This window comes from Eubalaena glacialis, chromosome 9 (assembly GCF_028564815.1).
Source record: "Eubalaena glacialis isolate mEubGla1 chromosome 9, mEubGla1.1.hap2.+ XY, whole genome shotgun sequence".
NCBI classification, from domain to species: domain Eukaryota; kingdom Metazoa; phylum Chordata; class Mammalia; order Artiodactyla; family Balaenidae; genus Eubalaena; species Eubalaena glacialis.
In genome coordinates this window covers 119,606,604-119,633,693 of record NC_083724.1, presented here as the reverse complement: position 1 = coordinate 119,633,693, position 27,090 = coordinate 119,606,604, and the positions used below count along the sequence as shown (strand labels likewise).

Genomic DNA, 27,090 nt, shown 5'->3' with positions numbered 1-27,090 from the left:
TGTCCTTATAAGAAGAGGAAGAGAGACCAGTTTTCTCTCCCTCTCTCTCTCTCTCTCTCTATCTCTCTCCATTGTAAGGACATAGTGAGAAGGTAGCTCACTATCGTGGAGGAGCAGTTGGTCTTGAAGAGAGTAGCCAACATCCTCATCAACCTGTACGGGATGAGGGCCGTGCTATCGTGGGCCAGCCGCTCTATCCGCGTGGGGCTCCGGAACCATGACCATGAGGTTCTGTTGGCCAACATCTTCTGCACGGAAGCTTACTACCAGAATCTCTTCACCCTGCCTCAGCTGGACAAGTATTCTCCAGAAAATAGTGATGAACTGATCAAGAAAGTGTCCCAGCAGGTCCTGGAGAAGCGAGCCTTCCGGACTGGACGTCCTGAAGCAGAGGGACAGCATGCCTGCTTCTGTCTGCCCCAGACACACTCACGCCTTCCAGAAGGTAGAGAACTTGCTTTATTACAAGTTGACCATTTCTCCCAGTTCTCTACCTGACGGGCTTTCTCCAGGCCCCCGTGGGCACTGCTGCCTGACACAATCCCAGGCTGTGAGCAGACATGGGGAGAGCGCAGAGCTGCTGAGACTCTCCTGATTGGGAGGCTTCCAGGTGGAAGCTGGCCTGGGGTAGTGGGGATGGGTCTCAGCAGGGTGGCCATTTCTGCCAGACCACACACTCTCCAAGAAACAGCTTGAAAACTTAAAAAAAAAAAAAAAAAAAGCCTCAACAAGAATTAGCACCTTTATCTTGAACTTCTCAGTCTCCAGAACTGTGAGAAATAAATTCTTATTGTTTAAGCCCCCGAGCTAAGACATGACTAGAAGACTAATCACCTGAAAGCATTAAAAAGGCTGCTTCCCTCTTGGTCCTCAAAGATATGAAATGTGGAAGATCTGAGTGATTTCTTCAAAGGAAGTCTTCCAGGGTGGTTGTGAGTTGTGTGCTCTGAAAGAGAGAGAGAGGAGAGAGAGAAAGGGAGAGAGGATGGAGATGTTTCTTGTAAAATTGAGACTACAGAGATATGTTTGTGACAGAGCGAGGGTTATGTGGGATACGGCCGTAAGACTTAGGGAAGAGAGGTGTTCAAGAGGAAGAGAAAACAGATCAATACATGCAGTAAGCCGCTGAGGGATGGAGAGAGAGTAGGTACAATATATTTGGGTGTATACATAAAATGCTCATTGACCACACTGATGATACATGAATGAGAAGTATATGGAATGGACTGGGCTCAAATATCCTCACTTGGGCACAGGTTGTTTTGGTACCAGAACTTGCCTGAGGGCTGGACAATAAATTCCTTGGTCTCAGAGATGCGCAGAAGGTTCCACAGGCTGACAGCCGTGAAATGAGTGCTCTTCACTGGACAGAGCTATTCCAGCCCTTAGAGCACGATGAGGACGTTATTCTAGAAGGGGGACTATCTCAGGCTCTCCAATCTAACACCGAGGCACCTAGATAATAGAATGAGACTAAAATCTCAGCCCTACGACTAGTTATATGATTATACACAAGTTTCCTGTTCTCTCTGGACCTTACTACAAATGATGAAGACAGCTCCTTTCATAAGCAAAAGTTCTCTGACTCCTTATATTTGCTGATTGTTTCTTCAAATTGTTACCGCTCACCTTTTTGTCTATAGTGCTACAAGAAGAACGTTGCTTAGAACTCATGGCTGGTTCCCTATTATGCACCAGATACATTCTTTAATGAACTTGGCATTCAGCATCTACCACCACCTCGCCCTTGACTGCATTTCAGACTAATGCTTAATGAACAAGGCGCCCACCCTAGAAATTTTAAAATTTTTATTTTATATTGGAGTATAGTTGATTTACAATGTTGTGTTAGTTTCAGGTGTACAGCAAAGTGAATCAGTCATATATATATATGTATATATATATATGTATCTATATATATATCACCATTCTTTTTCAGATTATTTTCCCAAATAGGTTATTACAGAATATTGAGTAGAGTTCCCTGTGCTATACAGTAGGTCACTGTTGTTTATTTTATATATAGTTGTGTATATATGTTAATCCCAAATTCCTAATTTATCCCTCTCCACCACCTTTCCCCTTTGGTAACCGTAAGTTTGTTTTCTATGTCTGTGAGTCTATTTCTGTTTTGTAAATAAGTCCATTCGTATCATTTTCTTAGATTCCACATATAAGTGATGTCATATGATACTCGTCTTTCTCTGTCACGCTTCCTTCAAATCATAGTGTCTTTCCACATCTTAACTACGACAAAAGAGAAAAAAAAGATTTGTCTCTCATACGTAGAAGGGGCTACTATAATTCAATTTTACTTCCATTAAAAATCATCCTCCAAAAAAAAAAATCATCCTCCAAGTGCTCACTAAGTCCAAACACTATGCTAAGTACCCATGGATTAGTTGGTAGTGATGGATGTGTAAACCAGCAATTACACTGTAAATGTAAATCACCCAACAATTGTAAACCAACAAATACGGCAAGAGCAGTTCTTAAGCAGACGTTAAGTGGAGCGGAGAAGAGATACAGAATTACTTCTGTGTTCCTTTCGAAACACTATATTAAAATGCAGGAACTGGAGAAGTGCTACTCATTATATGTTGGAGAAATACGACTTTAGCCAAGAAAAGTGTTTTCAGCAATAAGGAAATTTGGGAGGAACTCTTCTAGCTTTTAGATAGGATGCTGCCGGATTCATGAATCATTGAATGAAGTCAATTAGAAAAAAAATAAAAAGGAAACTTGTTTCAATATTCTGTCCTTAGATTGTTTTATCCTGTCTCAGTGTATGGGAAAGGATACAGACTTTGATGTAGACTAGAGTTGGGCCAGTTGTTTATCCTCTATCAGCCCCCGTTTCCTAATCTGTAAAATTAATCTAAATTTTAGGGCAACCCAGCTACACTTCCTGCTTTTGGGTTCCATAAAATACGCCTTTTGCTTGAACTAGTTTAAGTCTCTGTTCCTTTTCCAAAAAAAATGTTAATATCTATTTGTGACCCTAAAATTTATTCAAAATTCATTGTCAGAGAAGGCTGCCCAACAGAACTTCTGGGCATCTTTCGGAACATGTTATTTCATATAACATGGCCACAAGTATTTGAATTCAATACTTCATGATTTGTCTTTTTTGTCCCCATTCAGATTTGGCTCTAGACTTACATAAAAAGGCACTTTGGATTCTGCTACACTAGTATCTACTCTTGACATTTTACTAAGAGCTCGTTTTTGTTAGAAACCATGACAAGCTCCTGACCATGTGATGTGGTCGAAAGATCCCAGAGCCAAATGGTACAAGTCCCAGGCGCTAGGCCTGGTGGTGTTTACCACGTTGGTGCCTCTCCCAGGACAACTCGACAATATCAGAACCACCTGAGACATTTCATTATGCTTCTAGTGATGACTTTTAGTTAGATTTCACGAGAATTCACCAGAACCATATGGTGGAAAAAGAAACTATTTCTTAGTACAAAATGAGCATAAATAAATGAAGGGTATTTCTATGGCCAGTAGTACAACGTAGTGCCAGATTTTCAAAAGAAATCCCCTTAGAGTTTAACAGACTATGATAGAAATTCATTTATGTATATATAATCAATTTAAATATATATATTTTAGGCATATAGAATTGTATATGTGTGTAAATATATAGTAGAAATTCATTCATATATATAAATATATTACACATTAAATGTATACAATATACACACACTTATGTATATATAATTCCATATGGTTAAAATATTCTAGAAATAAATATAAACTAGTAAAAGGGGTTATTTCTGGTAAGGAATAATAGAGTACTGAGGGTATGAGATGGGGTTTATTTTTCAAAATATACCATTTTGTATTAAACATTTTGCCTATGCATGTATTACCCAGCCCCCCAAAAATATCAATATGCAAATGAAAACATTGAAGAAATTATAGTCACTAAAGGGAAAAATAAGAGAAGATGCAGATTACAGCTTGTTTTAGTGTTTTTGGTTTCCTCTGGTTTCACATAATTTCATAGTTTGGTATTCTTTTGCAAGGATCTACTCAAGCAGGGGTTGTTATTTGGTTGGTTGGTTGGTCGGTTGTTTCATTTTGGGGTGTGTTTCTATAATAAAGGACCTTCTCAGGACGGCTTATGTCCTGGCTTGGTTATTACTTCATTCCCAAAACTTGGCCTTCCCTTTCTCCTCTTCATCTCTGTAAATCTTACTCATCCAAGTTCCAGGATCCTGCCTTTCAGAATCTTTATACCATCTATACCAAACACCTTCACTAAATAAGCCCTATTCTGACATTACTCATCTTCCCATCTGACATTTTACTATGTCCTGCTGAAATTGTAAGCTACACACCTCTGAGGGCTGTGCCCTGTGCCCTAACATTCACTGTATCGCTGCCTTGCACCACCTTTGTGTTACATTTTATTTGTTCATGGATCGTTCAAAGAGCGGCATGGCGTCTCTAGCACTGCCCTTAACTTGTTAATTTTTAGTTGTATTAATTAATGTTCAATAGCTTATCATTTGTCTTCGTTTATTCTCATCTTCATGAAATAGGTAGAAAGAGTAGTCTCAGATTCGAAACCAGGGATGTGGTCTAACACAAATTTTGAGAGACAGGCAGAATTTGCAGGCTAAATGATCTTTATAAAGTCATTGGGAAAAACAAATCTCTCCCGGGAGTGGAGCCTTGGTAACTCTAACAATGCAGGGCTTGTCTGTCCACGGAGAGAGGGAAAAATCAACGTCTGTCCGGCACACTAACTGACTGTGGTCCCTCCATGGGTGAACTCCATCAAGTGTGAAAATAACCCTGGGACCACGGAGACACATCATGAGTAGGGAAAATATACATCATTGCTGGAGCTCAAGGAGACACAGCCCATTTAAATGAAGATAAACAGGGCCAAACAAAAGAATTACAGTAGGAAACATATGTGGCCGGCCTATCAGTAGAGAAGACTGCTGCCCTTTATCATTACTTGTCACACAAGTGACAGACTATAAAACTCCACAGTTCTGTCCTTGTTAATTTGTGAGCCCACCTGTACCTTGGCAGGCACTTGGCAGGTTCCAGACATATGATTTATTGCCTCATTTAATCAAGACTGTGTAGGAAACAGTGATTTTTTCAAATAAATTACAAATGAGGCACCTTTCATTTATTCTTAGGGACTGAGTGATACATACACATATGTATGTATGTACATGTGTGTGTACATATATGTATAAAACTCCAAGATACACCATTTAGTTATTTCTTGGTAAGAAATTTAAACAATTTCTATTCTTTCTGCCTGCGTTGAGAAAGAGAAATATATGCAATACTGTAGAATATAAATGCAGTCATCTAGTGTTTTTCAGTTTTCAATGTTATGGAAAAAAACCAACCTGAGCAGATTCCAGTACTAATAAATGACCCTGCTCTGGGGCTTCCCTGGTGGCGCAGTGGTTGAGAGTCTGCCTGCTAATGCAGGGGACACGGGTTCGAGCCCTGGTCTGGGAAGATCCCACATGCCGCGGAGCAACTGGGCCCGTGAGCCACAACTACTGAGCCTGTGCGTCTGGAGCCTGTGCTCCGCAACAAGAGAGGCCGCGATAGTGAGAGGCCCGCGCACCGCGATGAAGAGTGGCCCCCGTTCGCCGCAACTAGAGAAAGCCCTCGCACAGAAACGAAGACCCAACACAGCCAAAAATAAAAATAAATTAATTAATTAAAAAAAAAAAATGACCCTGCTCTGGTGGTTGTTGGCAATCTAAAGGCCATGTCATTTCATTTGACTTCCCAGTTTGCAAATATACCTTACATTGTCCTCAGAATGTCTTCTAAAATTTGGGGGAGCTCTGGCTCGACAGGGAAGGGGAACCATGTACCCAGCAGATAAGCAAAATATCCTGGAAATAATATTACCCATTTTAAAATGACTCCTTGGCACATTGATTAAGTTGAAATGAAGTGCATGTAGTAAATGCTAGGTCGTTGTCTTGCCTAGGGAGAAAAAGTGCTTTCTAGAGTTCAGTGGTAAATAGGCAATTCATTCTGACATAACGAGGGAAAGTGATGTTAACAGCCAGAGGTCACAGAAAGCAAAGATAGAAAAGACCTATTGCATCATTTTCCCCATTCCCTGGAGAAGATTGCCACATGATACTTCATAGTGCTCGGTCCACTTTAGCTTTCAATTACTCAAGCAAGGGGCTCTCACCACTTCAGACTTTTCCCAGGAACCAGATCTTTGCTCAGGACCCCCGCCTTCTTGGCTATATCAGAAAAGTATGAATCTTAGAACTAACCCTGCAGGTGCACACAGAAGTACTTTCCGCTCACGATCAGACCTGTAAGCCTCTGAACCCACTTTCTCTTCTGTCAGTGAATTTCAAAATTATTTCCTTGGTAACAACTCCCTCTGTCCTTTCCTACTCTACCTTCTCAGCCAGTGTTCACATCACATCCCTTTTACCCTGAGTCTTTATCTTAGCAGAGGAATCCCTCTGAAAAAACAAGTTCCTGTTTCAAAGGGTAAAAGAGCATGGGCTCTAGCACGATGCTATGCTTACGCATCCCCGTGACCATCTTGAATGAATGAACAAAAGGTGTGGATTTAGAGAGGATGGGAGAAGATGAAGTAGAGATGCAAATCTAGACAACTCCCTCCCCAAATCCTGCTGAAACGTGGAGGTGATGAGCGAGCAGAGGCTGGAGGAGGGTGCGGGTCAAAGAAGGTTTGCTTTTTAGGAAAAGGGATATTGCAGTGTTTTTGGTTTGCTTTTTAGGAAAAGGGATATTGCAATGTTTTTGGTTTGCTTTTTAGGAAAAGGGATATTGCAATGTTTTTGGTTTGCTTTTTAGGAAAAGAGATATTGCAATGTTTTTGGTTTGCTTTTCAAGAAAAGGGATATTGCAGTGTTTTGGCTTCGAGATGGAATGACTCAGCAGAGGACCAACCATGAAGATGCAAGGAAGAGACGGAACAGCTACAGGAGCCATGTTTGTGGGCAGATGAGGAAGGTGGGATCAAGGTCACAAGCGGAGAGGGTGGTCTGATATGAGTGCACGGACAGTTCATTCCCTTCATCGGCAGACAAGGGGGAGGTGCTGACAGTTTGGCCATTTGATGATGAGAGGTGGCCTCAGTTCTCCTTCAATAAAGAAGAGAATGCATTTTACGGCCATTCAAGTCCCCTTGCCCCCTCCAAGCTCCTTGGCTTCCATAGCCAACGAAGACAGAGTTTCAGCCTTTTCTAGTTAGATATTTTATACAGCCTTTCACTTCAACAGCCTCCTACCCTATGATGCACTGGTTTCAGCTCTTGGGATCTCTCCTAAGGAAAATTGTAGATTCAGAAAACACTTATTCACAAAATATTCATTATATATTATATATAATAGTCATAGCTGTAATCATGTAAACAACCTAAATCAACAGTAAGGAAAAATTACTCCACATTTGAAATAATATTTCAAGGTAATGACATGGAAAATTTCAATCTTAGTTTTAAAAGAGCATGTAGGCTCTAAATAGAAGCATAAAAGGTAAAGGAAACTGTAAGCAATGATTGGCTTTTTTCTCAGCTTTACTGCGGTATAATGGACAAATAAAATTGTAAGATATTTAAAGTGTAAAACATGATGATTTGATGTACGTACATGTCAACTTAAACACATCATCATCATGTATATATATTTGGTGAGAACATTTAAGTTCTACCTTCTTAGCAATTTCAATCACACAACACATTGTTACCAATTACGGTCACCATGTTCTACGTTAGATGCTCAGACCACATTCAGCTTATAACTAAAATTTCTACCATTTTACCAACCTCTCCCTATTCCCCCCACCCCCTGCCCAGGCAACCACTTTTCTACTGTTTCTATGAATTTGACTTTTTAAAAAATTTCACGTATAAGTGATACCACCCAGTATTTGTCTTTCTCTGTCTGGCTTATTCACAGTGATTGACTTTTAGTGGTATAATTCTTATTGATTTTTTTCCTCTTCTTTCCACTTTCCTAAACTTTGCAGGTCTTCTATAATAATTATATATATATCACTATAAATACTTAATTCACTACATTAAATTCCCGATACTTAAAAAGATTCCTAATGGATACATTTGGGTTCAAGTTTTTCTTTTCCTCCTGACATGTAATCACTGACATTTATTGAGTACTTAAAATATTTCAGACTCCCTTTACTGTATGATCTTGGGCAAATTTCTTAACCTTTCTGGCCCTCATTTTCCTCATTTGCAAATGAGTATCATTTTTCTCATCTGTAAAATGAGGATGTAATAAATTAGCACATGAATATATCTCAGAATAGAAATATTAAGCACTCAATGAATATAGATATTATTATTATTTCCATATATTACTTTGTCATATTTTGCTACTTATGCTACTGGTTCTTTTCATTCAAGGACATGAGACACATTTTTGGTCCTCTTTATATTTTCTTTTTTCAATTTTAAGCCAAGACAATATCTTCTATGGTCCCTCTCCTTTTCATTCTTTAATAGTATTATCAAGAAATGGAGCAATGCCTTGGGAGGACGTACCTTTAGCAAGTCAATTTTCCCCAACAAGGGCAGACAGCTCATTTCCTGCATGTCTCCTCCTATGTTGCAGTACAAGAATATTGTTAGGGACTGGGAGTTTTGGTAGCCTTGGGAACAGGACCAATTCCCAGACATTTAATTTAGTTCTGGTCTCATCTAAATTGAAATTTTGACATAGCATTTTTCTCACACGAACTGTTTAGAGGGTTTCTTTCCAATTTGTCTTTATTTATTGTGAAGTCAAGCCAAACCCCAGAGGTTTTTATGGCTGTTTTGGCAGTTATTGGGTGACAGTATTCAATCACTCACACACATGCTAATTTGAGATTACTGGTCCCTATAACTCTACCCATATAACATTCCCACCCAGTAATTCCAATAGATGCTTCAGAGAAACTAAAGAAAAACAAAATGGCTTGTAGCATGTATGTGTGAATGACACTAGGTTTGTTTCAACTCCAGAGAAATGCAGAATTGAAAGTACTTTCAAAAGGGCAGAGATTCTGTTTCTCCCATTTGATATCTGTGCTGGTGTATGGCATCTTATAGTTTGTCTTTGTTTTTGTTTTTTGTTCTGCATGAATTTTATGCTTTTTCACTTGCTGAAGATCAATTTCTCCCTTTCTCAGGCATCCCAGCTTTGGTTTTTTATAACTTTGAGTTTTCTAAAAATTCCGTAAATGAATTTTCAAATCCCTTGGATCCAAAGGTGACCTTGTGTAGCTTGCTGATTTGATACAAGCAGCATTTGATTTCACTGGGAGGCTGTGATGTCACCCTGTTACTAGCCTTGTTGATGGGCTCATATGACCTTGGAATTGTTTATGCCCAGAGTTTTTATTTCTCGACTTGGTTTTGTCTTAGGAATACAAGTTACAGAAAAATCATTATTTTGATGGGAAAAATTCACTTAGTCCCAATTTTTAAGATGGTCGCTAGGAGTCAAACCAGCTCACAAAACACTGCTTATTCCAAGGTATGAATGTGTGTGAGGGTACAAATAAATCAATAGTTAGCAGTAGCATTAATGTTGGAATACAAAAACATTCAGCTTCAAATCACATCACCTGGCATCCAGCAAAATATATTAAGAAGTTGTTGAAGCAGTTGGAAAAGTGTGAAATTTATGAATAGGACTTTTACCCTTAAGGGCTTTAGAGGAAAAAAAGCATAAATATACTGGTCCTTTTGATGTTTTTTTCTTGGTTAAATTTATTTTTTAAAGCCTCTTATGTCTCAAGACAAATTATCTTATAAAATGTGCATTTCTGACAGGCTTACAGATTAAGGGAATCATTGAAAGATAAGTAGTGAGTTTTCTGGGAAGAATGAGAAGATAGATATATTGGTAAATATGAGGAGATTAACTAAGATAATTAAGTACAAAGTATAGAACTGATAATTCAGGCTGAGAGAGGGCAGGGCTCTGGGGGTCCCTGATGGAGCCTGCAGGCCTCATGCCTGAGGTCGGAAGAGGCAGGCATAGTGCAGAGAGGAACTGGCACAGACGCCCGTAATCAGATGTTGTTTACTCTAAACTACAAGGAGTGTTTAGACTGGGAACTAGGATGTTTTCAAATAAGGTGTTCTTGATCAGTCTGTATTACAGAGAGAAAAAAAGAAACATGTGCTGGAGGCTTTTCTTGTACAATTTTAGTCCTGAAACTGGCATCTGTGCCCCTTTCTTAATTTGAGAGCTGGTGTATTCTACATTGAAAGTATTTGTCACTGTCAGTACTCAGATTTTTCTTTCTTTATAGAATATTTGATATTCAGTGGATTAGGAAGAGTCACTGGGGAATTTTCTGGTTGTTCTCAAGACTTTTAGGTCATTCTCAAGACTTCGGCTAGAGTTTTCCTCCACATTCAACTAAAACAAGATTTATTTAAATATACATTTTACCAAAAAGATCACAAGGGCTATAAAATTGAATAAGTATCCTGTGCATTGCTGGTGGGATTGGAAAATGGTACAATTGCTATGGAAGACAGTGTGGTGATTCCTCAAAAAATTGAAAATAGAATTACCGTATGCTCCAGCAATTCCATTTTGGGTGTATATATCCAAAAGAATTGAAAGCAGGGTCTTGAAAAGATATTTGTACACCTATATCCATAGCTGCGTTATTCACTATAGCCAGAAGATAGAAACAACCTAAATGCCAATTAACGAATGGATAAAGAAAATGGGGTCTATACATACAATGGAATATTATTCATCCTTAAAAAGGAAGGAAACTCTGACACAGGCTACAACATGGGTGAACCTTGAGAACATTATGCTGAGTGAAATAAGCCAATAATAAAAACGACAAATACTGTATAATTCCACTTATATGTGGTCCTAGAGTAGTCACACTCACAGAAACAGAAAGTAGAATGGTGGTTTCCAAGGGCTGGGGAGAGGGGGAAATGGGACTTATTTAACGGTTATAGGGTTTTAGTTTGCAAGATCAAACAGTCTGTAGCGCAACTGGACAACCATTTTGATTATATAATACTTAACACTACTGACTCAGCTGTATACTAAAAATAGTTAAAATGGTAAATTTTATGTTATGTGCATTTCACCACAATTAAAAAAAAAACTAAATAGGTGAAAGGAAGAGGTGATCTAGATGAGCTTAGAGCTTAGAATAAGCTTAGCTTATTTTCTCCTATGTCAACATTGATAATTCAACTGATATTTATATAGGGTTTTTTATTTAAAAGAGTGCATTATGTGTAATGTTTTTCTAGAATTAAACTATTCTCTAATATTTACAGACTAAAGCCTAACACTATTTTGGCAAAAATCTTGAATATTTACAGGGTCAAACAGTATAACACTGAACCAATGACTTTTCGTAATGTTGATGGTAAGACTTCTACATTTGTGCATTTAGACTAAATTATCATGTACGTGGTGCAAGTGAAAACTTATAAACTATATGACCTATTCCTTGCAATACACAGGATGTTTAAAATAAAATAAAACTACTGAACTATTAAAAAGAAGAAGTGTTTCTATTGTATTAAAATGGATCAATTTGTGGTGAGTTCAAAATACTCAGCAAAAATATTTCATAGAAAAGACCTTTAAGTTTTACCCAGTTTCCATTCACATCGTTTTCCTTTGAGGCAGAAGTTAAAACATCAGAAGAAATGATACAAAGCAAATAATCTTGAATTTCAAAATTTCATATTGCCTAACGTAGAGAAAATACAGTTCTCATTCTAGGTTCATGTAAACAGAACAGTTACAAACTATAAATTTTATATGCAGATTATGTCACTTGTATTCATTCACAGAAGTCCTTTAATTACAATGACTTTTGAAAACTATAAAATGCTTAGAATGGATGGACTTAGAGATTGTCATACTGAGTGAAGTAAGTCAGACACAGAAAGACAAATATCATATGATATTGCTTATATGTGGAATCTAAAAAAAAAGGGTACAAACGAACTTATTTACAAAACAGAAGTAGAGTCACGGATGTAGAAAATAAACTTATGGTTACCAGGGGAAAGGGAGGAGGGATAAATTGGGAGACTGGGATTGACATATACACACTAATAAATATAAATAGATAACTAATAAGAACCTGCTGTATAAGCACAGAGAACTCTACTCAATACTCTGTAATGGCCTATATGGGAAAAGAATCTAAAGAGTGGATATGCGTATATGTATAACTGATTCACTTTGCTGTATACCTGAAATTAACACAACATTGTAAATCAACTATACTCCAATAAAAATTAAAATAAATAAAATAAAATGCTTAGGAAAATATCATATAATCTAAATATGAATTATTTGAGAGATATTTGAATCATCAGATAAGACCAGTTTTTAAACAGTCCTTAGGCAAATACTGTGGAAAAGGAAAAATAGAATTCAAATATTTCTACTATAACTAAATATACATTACCTTCTCAAAATTGAAATAAGCAATGAATGTGAAAATCAAATGATAGATGAACTGAAATAAAAGCTGCATCACAGATATGCAATGTTTGTATAGGCATTTATGTATGTACACATTTGTATAGGTAGTTTTTAGGCTATTACCCAAAGGCCAAAATATTTTGTATGAAGTAGTCTATTATTTACTCTTTTGCAAAATCCATTCTAAGAGGATATACACTAAATTTTAAAAATGATGAAGAAAATAAATATTTTAAATATGGATTTCTCCTTTTTTTCTTTCTCTCCTTTTTACACACTATATTTTTTCTGAAAATGTTCTTAATCCTTTTATGTATGTGGCACCTATATTTTTTTCACTTTGGGGGCCTTGATTCATAAGGTATTACACAAATGATCTTTGATAGCTGAGTGTTTCCCAGAGAGAAGACTGTAAACCCGTTTACAGTTCTAACCATGGAGAAGGAAGCTTTCCGTGAATGATCCTGGCCACTAGATTCATGGCCATTACTACTCCACTGAGGCTACACCCTGGGGGGAAGGAACAGATGTTGTGACATTTCTTTTGTGTTCCTCTGAGCATGTCACACATTTAAAGCTATCCTGAAAATATACAAATCAATTAGTTGTTCTTTAAGCAAATGATGAAAGAAAGAGAGATTGAGAGACACGAGAACCCCATAGAAGTTGCCAGGTGTCCAGCTGACCTGACCAGCCAAGAGCGGACCCCACGCTGAGATGTATCCCATCCCTCTTTTCTATGTGGGAATGTAAGATCTAAGGGCAGATCACAGACAAGTATCAGAATTCTCCAGGTAACCACAGCTCACTGTTTCTCACTATGAAATGTGTGTGTGACGTCAGAGATATTTTCAGACACTAAAAGGATTTAACAAGAGGAGAAAATTATAAGAAAAAAGTGAGCGGTGGATTGGAGCTTAGCTGAGCCCGAGCCGGGCGGTGCTGGGGGTACGAACAGGACGCCAGGCATGTGTAACTACCAACATCCACTTCCCCTAGATTCCTCCCCATGCCCTGGTCAGAAAACTCCAAAGCTGTCATGAAAGGTTACCAGTCCTTCATTGGTGACCTTCCCTCCTCTCGGAAGTGAGGGAACCCAAATCTCATATAATGGACAGCAGGCCTGCAGAGGGAAACACTATCTCCACCTTCCAGGGCTGTAAATAAAACGGCCTTTTGCTCCTGCGAGAAACACAGACCTCTGTCTTCCCCATCTGTTCGCTACGTAAACATCCTTGAAAAGATAATCCAAAACAAATGGTAGAGGTTGCCTCATTCACAAAACATGCAGAAATACAAAGGACCCCCGAAGAATGGTATCCAGTTCTCTCCTCCCATGATTGAGTGGAATCAGGGAGTCTCATGGGGAAAAAAACAAATCTCAAATCCTTTCCACAACATAAAAAAAAAAAAATTGGTAAAAAGTAGAAGTCACACATTTTAGCTGAAAGAGGGGAATATCTGGTATATCGTGGGTTTCACGGTGATCATGTTTGTCTCATTTTAGCATGGTCTCAGAGTGACCTTGTTGCATGGTGATGGTCTGCAAGATGGTTATGTCCAGTAGAACCAGATGGATGGGCCGGCCGTGAGGGTCAGACCGCTTCCCAGACATCAGGGGCTGCTTTTTTTTTTTCCTTCTCAACTGTATCATTGAATCAGGATCCACGTTAGGTCCTCTCCTTTGATATATTTCTTAAGTGTCTTTTAATCTTTAGGATTCTCTTTCCGTTTCTTTTTTTCTTCTTCTTCTTCTAATTTATTTGTTGAAGAAATCAAGCCATTCGCCCTGGAGAAATCTCTATAGTTTAGATTTTGCTGATTATCTCCCAGATGTGCTATTTCACATTTTCATCAAGCCTTTATTTCCTAGAAGTTGGTAGTTAGATCTATAGGCATGACCGAATTCAGATTCAGCACTTTTCCAAGAACGCTTTATAGGCAGTGATGTGTTCCCTCATCAGGAAGCACAGAACAGGTGATCTGGCTCCTTTGGTGATGTTAGCTTGATCCATTAGTTCATTAGGGGTTGTAAAGGGTGACACTCTATCTCTTCTTTTTTTTATATTAGCTGGAATATATGTTGTCTATTTATTTAAGTTTAGTGTCCCAGCTATTGCCCAAATGACTCAAGATGCTTTGTATATTAAAAGAATAGAAAATAAGACATTTGGAAACAGAACTCAGTTGAAATCATAATAGAAGCAATTAGATACAGTTTCAGCAATTCGAATACTTTCTTGGTTGAATTTTTTGTGCTCTAGAGATAATATGAAATGCTTATATTTGAATGCTATGAAAAGGGACATACTTAGTGTGGTCAACCAGGACGTAAAGAGATTGACAGCTTTCTGGAGTTAACTAGAGACATAAAATCTGTACATTTCTCTTGTATAAAGAATATAGAAAATGTCTCTACACTGCTAAGTAGACAGTTATCCTTAACACTGCCACTTGGGATTAAAATATACACATGGCCTGTGTCAAGTAGATTGAGAAGTGGAAGAATATCTTATAGTCTCTAATTGTGAAGTACTTCTTGTCACTGTGATAAGACCTCAGATTATCCAGAATACTTAAGAGTATATTGTTGTTGTAAAAGGATGAACCAGGAAGGTTTAAGGTATGTATATTTCTGTGTTTATAACACATTTCATTTCATCATCAGGTATCACCCACAATAACTAACATATATTCTATATGCTCTTAAGACCATATTCTGCTACATTCTTTCTACCAACACCAGAGTATAAACATCAAAGAAATTTCAGCTCTATAATATGTATTTAGATATAGAAACTCGTATCTCCAGATCAGTAGGGTCTCCTGCCCCTCTTGCTCTGTCCTTGAGATTAAATTAGGGGATTCAAAGGAGATAGAAGGAACTTGGCAACAATTCCAGCTGCTGAGCCCAGGGCAGCTGTTTGCCCAGCCTTTGGTGAGTCCACCACTGGGGATACCCTGGCCTTGCTCTGTAAAACTGATGGTCACTTAGATTCCCTGTCTCCTTGGGAACACTCTCTCAAAGGTAGACTAGAAAGCTGTCTAAACTCTGCTACTGTATTTTTCTGACATAATAAGCATAACTTACTGAACAGACTTAGATCGTTGATGAACTTAAAGTGCTTCAAGGTCGTGATTTTGATATCAGTGACAGTCTTATAGACAGGGAGCTGCAGGAGATTAGACAGATGCTGTACTGACCAAAGATAAGACCCTGGCATTTGCCTTTTGACTAAACGTCTGATACATGTCAGCTTTATTTTGATTTGACTCTTGCTTTCCAAAGCGACACGCAGCCCAAAGAAACACCAAAAGACCAACAATTAGGATGCTTTTTAGGAAAAATGAAATACTTGATAGATAAGATCTATGCCATAAGTAAAACTTGAAAAGAGAAATCACAGAATCGTAGAACTGGAAGGAATATTTAAGATCAACCCATCACGTTCCATAGGTGAGGAAAATTAAAGTGACTTAACCAGAGGCATAGGGCCAGTCAATAATAGGTCTACAACTCATGTCCTTGGCTCTGGACTGAAAATCATTAAAGGTGACTTTTTAGTGCTTAGTTGCTACCCTAAATACTAAATATAGTGTCAGTTGGTGGCGCATAAGCGAAATCTCTAGAAAAAAAGGAAAAATACATTCAGAAAACTGCTACATTTAATGTTCACGGTAGCAAGACACCAAAATTTCACTTGAGTAAAACTCATCGTTTCATTATTACCTCCCAGTGATACAATAAACCTTGGGCAGAAATTGTCGTGTTTGAAATTATATTAATTCTTCCAGGTCATCAGGGTACCACTCAGTGGATTTCAACAGTAATATACCCACCGCTAGTCTAGGGCCACCAACCAAAAAAAAAAGTTAATGGTTCTACAGATGTTTCCTAGTCAATAAAAAAATGTCTGCTTTAGGACTTCCCTGGTGGCGCAGTGGTTAAGAATCTGCCTGCCAATGCAGGGAACACGGGTTCGAGCCTTGGTCTGGGAAGATCCCACATGCCGCGGAGCAACTAAGCCCGTGCACCACAACTACTGAGCCTGCGCTCTAGAGCCTGCAAGCCACAACTACTGAGCCCGTGTGCCACAACTACTGAGCCTGCGCTCTAGAGCCCGTGCTCTGCAACAAGAGAAGCCACCGCAATGAGAAGCCCGTACACCACAACGAAGAGTAGCCCCCGCTCGCCGCAACTAGAGAAAGCCCGCGCAGCAACGAAGACCCAACACAGCCAAAATAAATATGTAAATAAATAAATATAAATTTATTTAACAAAATGTCTGCTTTATAAAAATACCATACATTCTCGTTATTCTTTAAAATTAGATGAGTTCAAAAGGGATCTTCAAAGATGCTGTACTTGAATTAAAATACAAAATCATGTTTAAAATCATTTGGATATTTTAGAAATGAATCTAAAAACTGTTCATACAAAAGAAATGCAAACTGTTTTTAATTTAAAGCCATCTCTACCATCCCCAGGAACTCCCTTGTATGAGAGCCTAATTTGCTAATCAGATGGATAATACCCATCTTCATCGTGAGTTATGGTTAATTAGATGTTACAACTGAACTACTAAGAGACAACGGACCCTCCAAGGGGCAGTCAACTAGAACATTATTCGGAGGCAAAGCAACCTAATTATTACCGCAAAGTTCAAATTAGAGGAATTGATTTGAACACTTAATGGACTCCCTTTGGGGTCAAACCTCTTGAGATTAGTGAATTCATACCAGACAGTCTTTTTAGTACATTAAAATGGGCTTTGATAAAAGAAAAATACACAGAATCAGAAAATGTACAGAGAGGGAAAGGCAACATGTAGAGATGCTCCCACCAAGTTCCAGAAAGTTTCCTATAAACTAGAAAGTGTGGAAGCATAAATCCCAAGTTGGGACAATCCCTCACGGGTGACCGACAACCCCCTGCTTCTTGCTTTGGGACACGTGGGAGGCGAATCTCTTCTAGAAAGAAGCACTTTCTCGTACGCAGCTCCAAAGAATTAATCCTCCTTTCCTCCAGAAGAGACTCCTGTAGTCCTTAGGGGTCAGAGAGGAAAGCAGTGAATGCACTCGGATTGTCGAGATGGTACCCACAGTGGTACATTTGACAGACGAACCGTGAGGTTTAAAGAAAGAGTGAAGAACACTGTTTGGGTGGGTTTAGCAAATGTGCATGATCTATTTTCAGTCCCCTATGACTGTGCGGACACTGTTTCCACAAGACGGTATGTCCTGTGATCCAAACAACTGATTTACAAATAAACTTAGAGAGTGATTCTTGTTGGTATGTTGGTGACACAGAAGGATTTCAATGACTGAATACATTACAGGAATGAGATTATAAAGTTTTCCTAAACATCGATTACTGTGCAAAGTCCTAATAGAACACAGGCCTTTCACAACTGGTACCCACAGAGCCCTCGTATGGATCACCCATCACTTATCATGCCTTTGATAGCACACCTGGATGGCGGGCCTCTGCTTCATTTCCCTAACAAGACAGTACGCTCCAGGCTCCCTCAGAAGCGGCACTGGGCTGCACAGCCCTTGGGAATCTTCCGTGGACCTTGCACACAGTGGAGAGGGAAGGAGAGAGCCAAGGGGAGGGGGCACAGCACACCTGGCTCGAAGCAGAGAGGGACACGGGACAGCCAGCCTCCTGGGTGAGACTCTACCACACAGCCATCAACTCATACCAGCTCGTTCATGGCTAGCCAAAACTGTTTCGCTTTAAATTGGCAATAAACGGAAGACGATGAATTATCCAAAGCTCACCGAGAAATACAAAAGTCTATATTTTTCATCTTTCAGACTTAGCATTCTAAGGCATTCCTTCAGCTATTTAGAAATGCTGCTTCTGGGACTTCCCTGGTGGTCCAGTGGTTAAGAATCCATCTTGCAAGGCAGGGGACGCCAGTTCGATCCCTGGTCGGGGAACTAAGATCCCATGTGCCACAGGGCAACTAAGCCTGCACGCCACAACTACAGAGCCCATGCGCTCTGGAGCCTGTGAGCCACAACTAGAGAGAAGCCCACGCACCGCCATGACCCACACGCCACAACGAAAGATCCCACGTGCCGCAACTAAGACCCTATGCAGCCAGCCAACAAATAAATAAATGAATAAATATTAACAAAAAGAAGAAATGCTGTTTCTCTTCCTAAGTACAAGTGATTTACTGGGGTCTCCAATTATTGGCTTAATAAATGTTTACTGAATGAGCACTGTCAGGTCTGTAGTCAAAAGCTTGACCCTCCTCCACCCTCTAAGAGGACAAAGATTCCCCCCGAGTCAGGTTTAGGGAGTTTGCAGCACCTGCTCACATCCTTCATCATCACAGACTTCCCACCCAGGTCTGGCCTGACTCCAAATCCTGTAAACTTTGCACTCTAGAGTCTGATCTGCAGATCTTTGTTCATTACAGGAAAAACAAAATAGAGGGGGGCATATTTTGATCTAAAATATTCTTGTAGAAGACTCCACCAGTATTCTTTTATAGTAAAAATTAGAATGTGAACTATTTTAACTGACCCATTGGTAAAACATAGTTATAGGGCAGTCAAGAAAAATAAAGGAAATTGAGAATTTTTTAAACACTTCACCAATAATCAGAAGCAATAAGAATAAGGATAAGGATTTCCCTGGCGGTCCAGTGGTTGGGACTCCACGCTTGCAATGCAGGGGGTGCGGGTTCGGTCCCTGGTCAGGGAACTAAGGTCCCGCATGCCATGTGGCGCACCAAAAAAAAAAAAAAAAAAAAAAAAGAATAAGGGTAAACCCTTGCATGCAGAGAAACGCCATTGCAGAGTAATTCTGACGTCTGTTAAATTGGAGAGCATGAAAGAGATCATAAATCCTTCCATGAATCCCTATTGTTACAGATCAGAGGAGGAGACAATAATAATACTGTCTTTGATTGCAAACATGCAGAGAAAGTTTGAAAGTGAAACCTACCGAACAAACAGCATGCTAAGAGTCTGTTTCAATGAATATTAGACTATACTTGTTAGAAACTCCAGGAGAGCCCTCCTAATGTTTTATATGTGGGAGACTGAAAGCAGAGACGAGTATATATCCCACAGAAAGAAAGCCACCAAAACACACTTATTTGGCATAAAAAAAAGAACTGAGAGATTAATGCATTTTATCACAGCCAGTAGGAAATGTTTTAGTCTGTAAATAAGTTACCTGATTTGATTTTGTTCCCGCTGTTTGTTTTTAATTAGGCAAAGAAACATTTCCAAATTTTTGTTTTCTAATCTTAAAGACCTAAGTCCACAGTGATTAGGTAGCATCTCATCTGCCTATCCCTCTTCACATCTAATTTTAACAGCAAATCAGTCACTTTCCACTTCAAATCAGGAGCCAGGGGCTGAACCTGCGTGCCAGTTTGCTATTACCTCACGGGGGGAAAAAATCTGTTTGGTTCCTGTTGATTTGAGAGGTATTTTTTTCTTTCCTGTGGTTTTACATGCAGTATTTTCAACACAGAGAACACTAGGCAAAGCCTTGCCAGAAAGGGCCCTCTTGTTGGCAAGAGCCCATATGCTGGAACGTTCACCTGACTTCATCAGCAGGGACCTGGGTTTGATACCCACCTGGGTGCGGGCTGGCTAGGCTGCAGTCTGGTGGCCCCTGGTCCACAGAAACCACAAGGTGGGGTGCCAGCGGGTCAGTGTCCAAAGGGCAGCGTTTGCATCTTATGGAGCATTCTGCAACTTGTAAGGTATAGAGACCTCTAGGCATGAAATCTTACTAGTCTTTCCCCTTGCGATGAAACGAGGAGAAGATGGGCTTCAGCTGGGCTTCACCGTTCACGCTCTCCACACACAGACGCCCGGGACTAATTCTGCTACCACTAATGTCCTGTGTTCTTTCTGTACCCGTTCTTCTTCCTCCTTCCCAGAACACTTGAAGGAGAAGTTGGAAGAATACATGGCTCGGTTTTCCAAAGTGAGGATTGTTCGCACCAAGAAAAGGGAAGGGCTGATCCGGACCCGACTCCTGGGGGCGTCCATGGCCAGAGGCGAGGTCCTTACGTTCCTGGACTCCCATTGCGAGGTCAACGTCAACTGGCTGCCCCCACTCCTCAGTGAGTGACCCTCAGCCCCTGGGGCCTCCGGGGGAGGCGGGGGAGGGTGCCATGCGCTTCTATGTCATCCGCCATCGACAAAGGCTAGAGACCCCTTTTACGAGGTCTACAGTGGGAGCGGTGAATTCTATCTTAACTATTGCTGGGACGTATAGGTAACTAGAAAACCACATTGAAATGGACATTTTAGGTAATACCAACTGCAGTCTAACTTAAGGTTTGAAAAGGTTTGATTTCTTTATCTTAGACATTCACTGAGTAAACACTAAAAGTATTCATTATACTACCTATAAGCACAGTATGATGAAAATACACACACACACACACACACACACAGAGTTTAGCAAGTATTATAGGATTGTTAAGAGATGAGAAAAGTATTCAGCCCCAGAATACAGTTAAAGTATAAGCGCACTGACATTTTCCCAGGATTTATAAGGCCATTCTCTTTTCCACTCTGGCACCAGCTTAGCTCCCTAAATAACACGAACCCCCCACCACCACGTTTACACACAATCCGTCAAACACTCAGAGCTGCCTTCCAGGTGATACATCTTAAACGATCACTAAACCATTCAAGCTCGAAAACCTGCATGAGGTTCAGTCCAAGCATGAGTATTTTTTAAATTTCACAATTAAGTCAGAGATAAAGCCCAGTAGTAGCTAAGGAATAAATTGTAAGGCTGAGGGGAAAAGTGTGTTTCTAAAAAGTTCTTGGTGCACAGGTATTGAGTTCCTTGCTGTTCTTCCACATTTCACTAAATCAACTTTTATTGTAAATATATCCCTGGCCTTGGAGCTAAAGCCAGTTGACAACCTCCTTCACAATAGCTGCCTCAGAAAGAGTCATTTTCTATTGAGAACCGTGCAGGATTTCAGATAGAACCAGCAAAGCTCCATTAGTAAAGGATGTGGGGGAAAAAATCAATTGAAACTGTGTTGCATTTGAAACAGGAAACGACCAGCAACTAAGGCTCCACCACATCTCAGAGCCACACTCTCCCCGGCAGACAACTGCCCAGACACCCTAATCAACAGGAATGTTTCCATGCTCCTAATGGCCAGAGATTCCGCTGAGCTTTTAATTAAAAGTAACTTGTCCAAGGACATAGCAATTTAGAGTTTCATCAGCAACCATCAGTTTCCCTTAAATGGAATTTGACCTATATGGTGTTGAATACTCAAGTCAGCACAAGGCCTAATTTATTTATGAACCAAAGCAAGCCCTAAATGCCAATTATCAAGGCTCTGACTGTTCATATGCATCTAACAAGAAAAAAAAAAAAAGGGAAAAGACAGAGAAGCCCACTTTTTCTCATTCAAGCATTTCATTTCCTGTAGGCCTGATGGGTAAGAAATGATTCGTGCTCAAGATCACTATCTTTTTTTATTTTCCTCTATCAGTGTCTTGACACATCCTCCAAAATGGAAGAGAAAAAAAAAAAAAAAAAAGGTGGAGCCACACAGTTTCTTGGTTCATTTTTCACCTTGGGATTTTACCTGAATTTCAATTTCCCATTAAGAGTCTGTTTATTTGATCCCTGGAAATTGAAATGTAGGCACAAGCCTTAGATGAAAAATTAGTCATGCTGCTTTCACCCGGAGCTGGTGCTGCTGGATGAGAGCTGAGAGGAAATTTGAAGGGAAAGTTGACAGTTAATTTAACAGACTCATTCTCTTCAGGTCACCTTGGGACTCCTTGTTGGTCAAGGAACTTGTAAATCAACCTGATTCTGAATTTGACTGAAGAAAGTCACTGAAACCTTAATACTCAAATACCTGCAGAGGTGATAGAAGAAATATTTTGGACACAGTAATGATGGTCTCCTCTGTCAAAGACATCTATGGGGGAACGCCACTTAGATAAAGATTAAAGCCCACTGCAAGGCTTGCCCAGGTGAAAACGATGCCCACAGAGCCCTTGGTGGGATTAACTTAAAGAGTGAATGAATTAAAGAGAAAGAAAGAAAAAGAGAGAAGGAAGGAAGGAAGGAAGGAGGGACGAAAGAAAGAAAGAAAGAAAGGAAGAGAGAGAGAGAAAGAAAGAAAGAAAAATAAAGGGAAGGAAGGAAGGAAGAAAGAGAGAGAAAGAAGGAAAAGGAAAGAAAGAAAGAAAGAAAGAAAGAAGGAAGGAAGGAAAGGAAAAAAAAAAAGAAAGGGCGAGAGAAAGGTAGATCTGGGGGGAGATCTTCCATAGGATTCTGTGGTTTCCATGCCCTGCCTTATCAGTGTCATCAGAATAATGATGCTGAAATAGCCAAACCTCATTATCTCTAAATTATGTCTTTTCTTTTTTAAAGATACTTAAATGTATTTTATTCCACACGCCACATCCAAAGGTCTTCCAAAGAACCAGAAAGCAGATGTTTGCACTTAAAAGTTCTGCCTGTCCGACACTATTAGTTTGTTGTAGTAAATACTGAAGAAATGCACATTGTTTGGAAGACAACACTTCACATGTAGCTGTTCCAGGTCAGCCAAAGTACCTGTACATGCCCTTCCCAGCACTGGCTGTTCAGGTCTCACATAATAACACCTACAAGGGAGGAGCTGGAGCTGTAACTGGAAAATAAGTCTCCTTTCTGCCTCAGAGAAGCACCATGGCCAACTGGAAAGACCCCAGACTTTAGCACAGGACCATTAAGCAGGGATTGCATCCTAATTCTTGCCCTCAAAAGATGAGCGACCTTGGACAAGTTATTTAACTTCTCTGAGCTCAGTTTCTCATATGTAAACTAGGAATGATAATAAGAACCACCTCTCTGGGTTGCTAGGAGGGTTAGGAACAGCATGAGTATACTTACTAGTTGCTCAAGAATTGAACAGTAGCAGGAATAGTAGCGGTAGTATCAGGCCATCTAACATATTTGCAGATATGATGAGAGAAGATAAAAATGTATAGCTTTGATAAACAGTCTATATTAAAGAACAGTAGCAAAATAGGACTTGGCAAAATCTCTGGTAAGCCTGAGAGCAAAGAATTCTGTGTATAACCTGCCAGCATTTGGGGGGCGGTGGAGGGACAGCCATCATGGCCATTGTAAGATTAGATGCTAAAAAAAAAAAACCATGCAGTTAAATATTTACATTTTGGAACCTCCAGAAAGCAGGCCAGTATTTTCTCAGCAGGCTCCAGCTGTATGCTTGAAGGAACACAAGGACTGTTTATACTCCACGCGTGTCGGGTGCACTGTAAAATGACAGACTGGGGACAGGTCAGAGCAAAACTGCGACAGAGGGAGAGCTAAATGCTCTTCTCCAGGTATCTCTGGGACCTCACTTTCTTCGAGGAAGATACCACAACACTAATTGCACCTCATCACTGTTCCATCACGTTAAGCCCAGCATTCAGACAGAGATTCTGCAAAGTGCTCTGAAGGCAACAGGGAACCAGGCTGCGAGCACGATGCGTTAGGAAGGGCTTCTCTTGGCAGAAAAATGAGAGATGACCTGGGCAGGCGAGTCATTTCCTATTCCGTGCTTTCATTTTTCAGACCAAATTGCACTCAACCACAAAACCATCGTGTGCCCCATGATCGATGTCATTGACCACAATCACTTTGGGTACGAGGCCCAGGCCGGGGATGCCATGCGCGGCGCCTTTGACTGGGAAATGTACTACAAGAGGATCCCCATCCCTCCAGAGCTGCAGAGGGCGGATCCCAGCGACCCTTTTGAGTGAGTAGCAGCCAAGGGAGGGTCCAAGGGGGAAGGGGCAGATAACTCAGGCGTGTGTCAGCTGGAGACCCAGCTCTAATGAAATGGAATAAAACGGGTGGCAAAAGTATGCAAAACACTGGCGAAAGGTCAGACCTACAAGTTGTGTAAAATCACAAGCTGTGCTGAGTACATCCTTGAACTTTCTGAGCGTGAGAGGGCGTGTGCGGTATGACAATCGGTAAAGGCAGAGTTCACAGCAAAGGCACGGAAAAGGGATGCTGTCCCTTTCAGCCACTCTCTTAGAGGTTCTTTCCTCATTTTCAGTTCCCTCTGTTCTTTCTGCTTTTCCCTAAAGGATTATTTAAATTAACTATTTTACTTTTCTTTATTAGGGAATGATATAAAATATGAACCAGTATTTAGGCCTAGGCTCCATGCCCTGCTGGGAATTGCTTCTTTATAAAGGAGGGCCATGTTTTGGATAGCAGCTGCTCCCAGAACTTAAACTTGGAGAATTCAATCAAATGATAGATCCAGAGTAGATGATCTTTGATAATATTGCCCCCAGTTTAGTTCTATACAGATAGAAGTTTACAGTAATCTATTGATTTCTACAAAGCTAAATTCTTTTTTTCCAATGTGGACATGAGAACTGTCTATGTCAAGAAAAAGAAAAAAATATGGCTCAGCTTGACAAACTGTTAGGACCATTAATGGTTAATGGTGAACTTTTTCCAAAAGTTACCCAGAGATTGCCCAAGGCATGCTATTATCTATTCCTCATACGTCACCCTTTTGATATCCTTAAAACATTTATAACTTTAAAGCTATTATATTTTTTCTTAGTACAAAAAAAAGTCTAGATCAAGGCTTTGCCCACTCTCTAAGATTCTATTTAACATGTGTTAAAATCAATACTGTCTTGTTCTAATATTTTTTTTATTGATGTATAGTTGCTGTACAATATATATAAGTTACAGGTGTACAATATAGTGATTCACAAATTTTAAGGATTATACTTCATTTATAGTTACTATAAAATATTGGCTGGATTCCCTGTGTTGTACAATATATCCTTGTAGCTTATTTTATACCTAATAGTTTATACCTCTTAATCCCCTACCCCTGTATTGCCCCTCCCTCCTTCCCTCTCCCCACTGGTAACCACTAGTTTGTTCTCTATACTTGCGAGTCTGTTTCTTTTTTGTTATAGTCACCAGTTGGTTGTATTTTTTAGGTTCCACATATAAGTGATATCGTACAGTATTTGTCATTCTCTGTCTGACTTATTTCACTTAGCATAACATCCTCCAAGTTCATCCATGTTGCTGCAAATGGCAAGATTTCATTCTTTTATATGGTTGAGTAGTATTCCATTGTATATATGTACCATGGATGTATCTTCTTTGTCCATTCATCTATTGATGGACACTTACATTGCTTCCATATCTTGGCTATTATAAATAATGCTGCTGTGAACATTGGGGTGCATGGATCTTTTCAAATTAGTGTTTTGGGGTTTTTTTTTTGGATATATACCCAGGAGTGGAATTGCCAGGTCATATGGTATTTCTATGTTTAGTTTTTTGAGAAACCTCCACGCTGTTTTCCACAGTGGCCGTGCCAATTTACATTCCCACTGACAGTGTATGAGGGTTTCCTTTTCTCCACATCCTCGCCAACATTTGTTATTTGTGGTCCTTTTTGATGATGGCCATTCTGACAGGTGTGAGATGATATCTCATTGTGGTTTTGATTTGCATTTCCCTGGTAATTAGTGATATTGAACATCTTTTCATGTGCCTCTTGGCCACCTGCATGTCCTCTGTGGAGAAATGTTTATTCAGGTCTTCTGCCCATTTTTTTAATTGGATTTTTGCTTTTTTGATGTTGATTTGTATGATTCTCTAACGCCATATACAAAAATAAACTCAGAATGGATTAAAGACCTAAATGTAAGACCACATACTATAAAACTCCTAGAGGAAAACATAGGCAGAACACCCTTTGATATAAATCACAGTAATATTTCTTTGGATCCATCTCCTAAAGCAAAGGAAATAAAAGCAAAAATAAACAACTGGGACCTAATTAAACTTAAAAGCTTTTGCACAGCAAAGAAAACCATCAACAAAACGAAAAGACAACCTACAGAATGGGAGAAAATATTTGCAAATGATATGACCAATAAGGGGTTAATATCCAAAATATATAAACAGCTCATACAATTCAACATCAAAAAAAATCAATACTGTCTATTCATTAATAACATGGGCTATAAAAGTTTACAGTAGAGAAACTCCCAAGTGCAAAAATTACTTCAGTGACTCACTTTAAATTACAGTAAACATTTGATAAACATCAGGAAAATGTTTCTTCCAATTCTATTCTCTAAGAAGATAAACTCTTGGGAAAGCAAAGGGGATTTCAAAAGACATTAGCCTGATAAAAACGAAGAGAAATCATTTCTTTTGTAATAAGAAGCGCACTCATTAAGTATCCAGAATTTCTGAAAGAGGCCTCTTTAGCCGTGTAAATTGCTGGAGAGTTTGAGAAGAAATAATGAAGCCCATTGTTACTCTTCCAAATACTTCAGCCAAGATTTAAAGGAGATTGAAAACCACCAGGGAAGTTTTTTAGTAATCCAAGGGAAGGAGTTTCTAGTAAGCGTTTGATGTGGGCCCAGCTGAGAGATGATCTTTAGACATCTCTGAAGGTAACCATCTGAAAGTCTTGGCAAAGGGGCTTAGGGTGGGATTTAAAGCCAGTTGGGTGTGGGAGAGGATACAGAAGGACCCTAAACATGGTGGAACTGTTATTAGATGGCAGCTGATGG

General features: G+C 39.5%; 1 protein-coding gene across 1 annotated transcript in view; it reads left to right on the top strand.

Annotated features, from left to right (window-relative positions):
* The window catches only part of GALNTL6 (polypeptide N-acetylgalactosaminyltransferase like 6), a 1,192,984-nt gene that overhangs the window by 978,578 nt on the left and 187,316 nt on the right, over window positions 1–27,090 (top strand). The window contains exons 5-6 of the mRNA XM_061199500.1: window positions 20,409–20,594; window positions 24,089–24,272. Of these exons, the coding sequence (XP_061055483.1) occupies window positions 20,409–20,594; window positions 24,089–24,272 (370 nt within the window). The remainder of the gene's footprint in view (window positions 1–20,408; window positions 20,595–24,088; window positions 24,273–27,090) is intronic.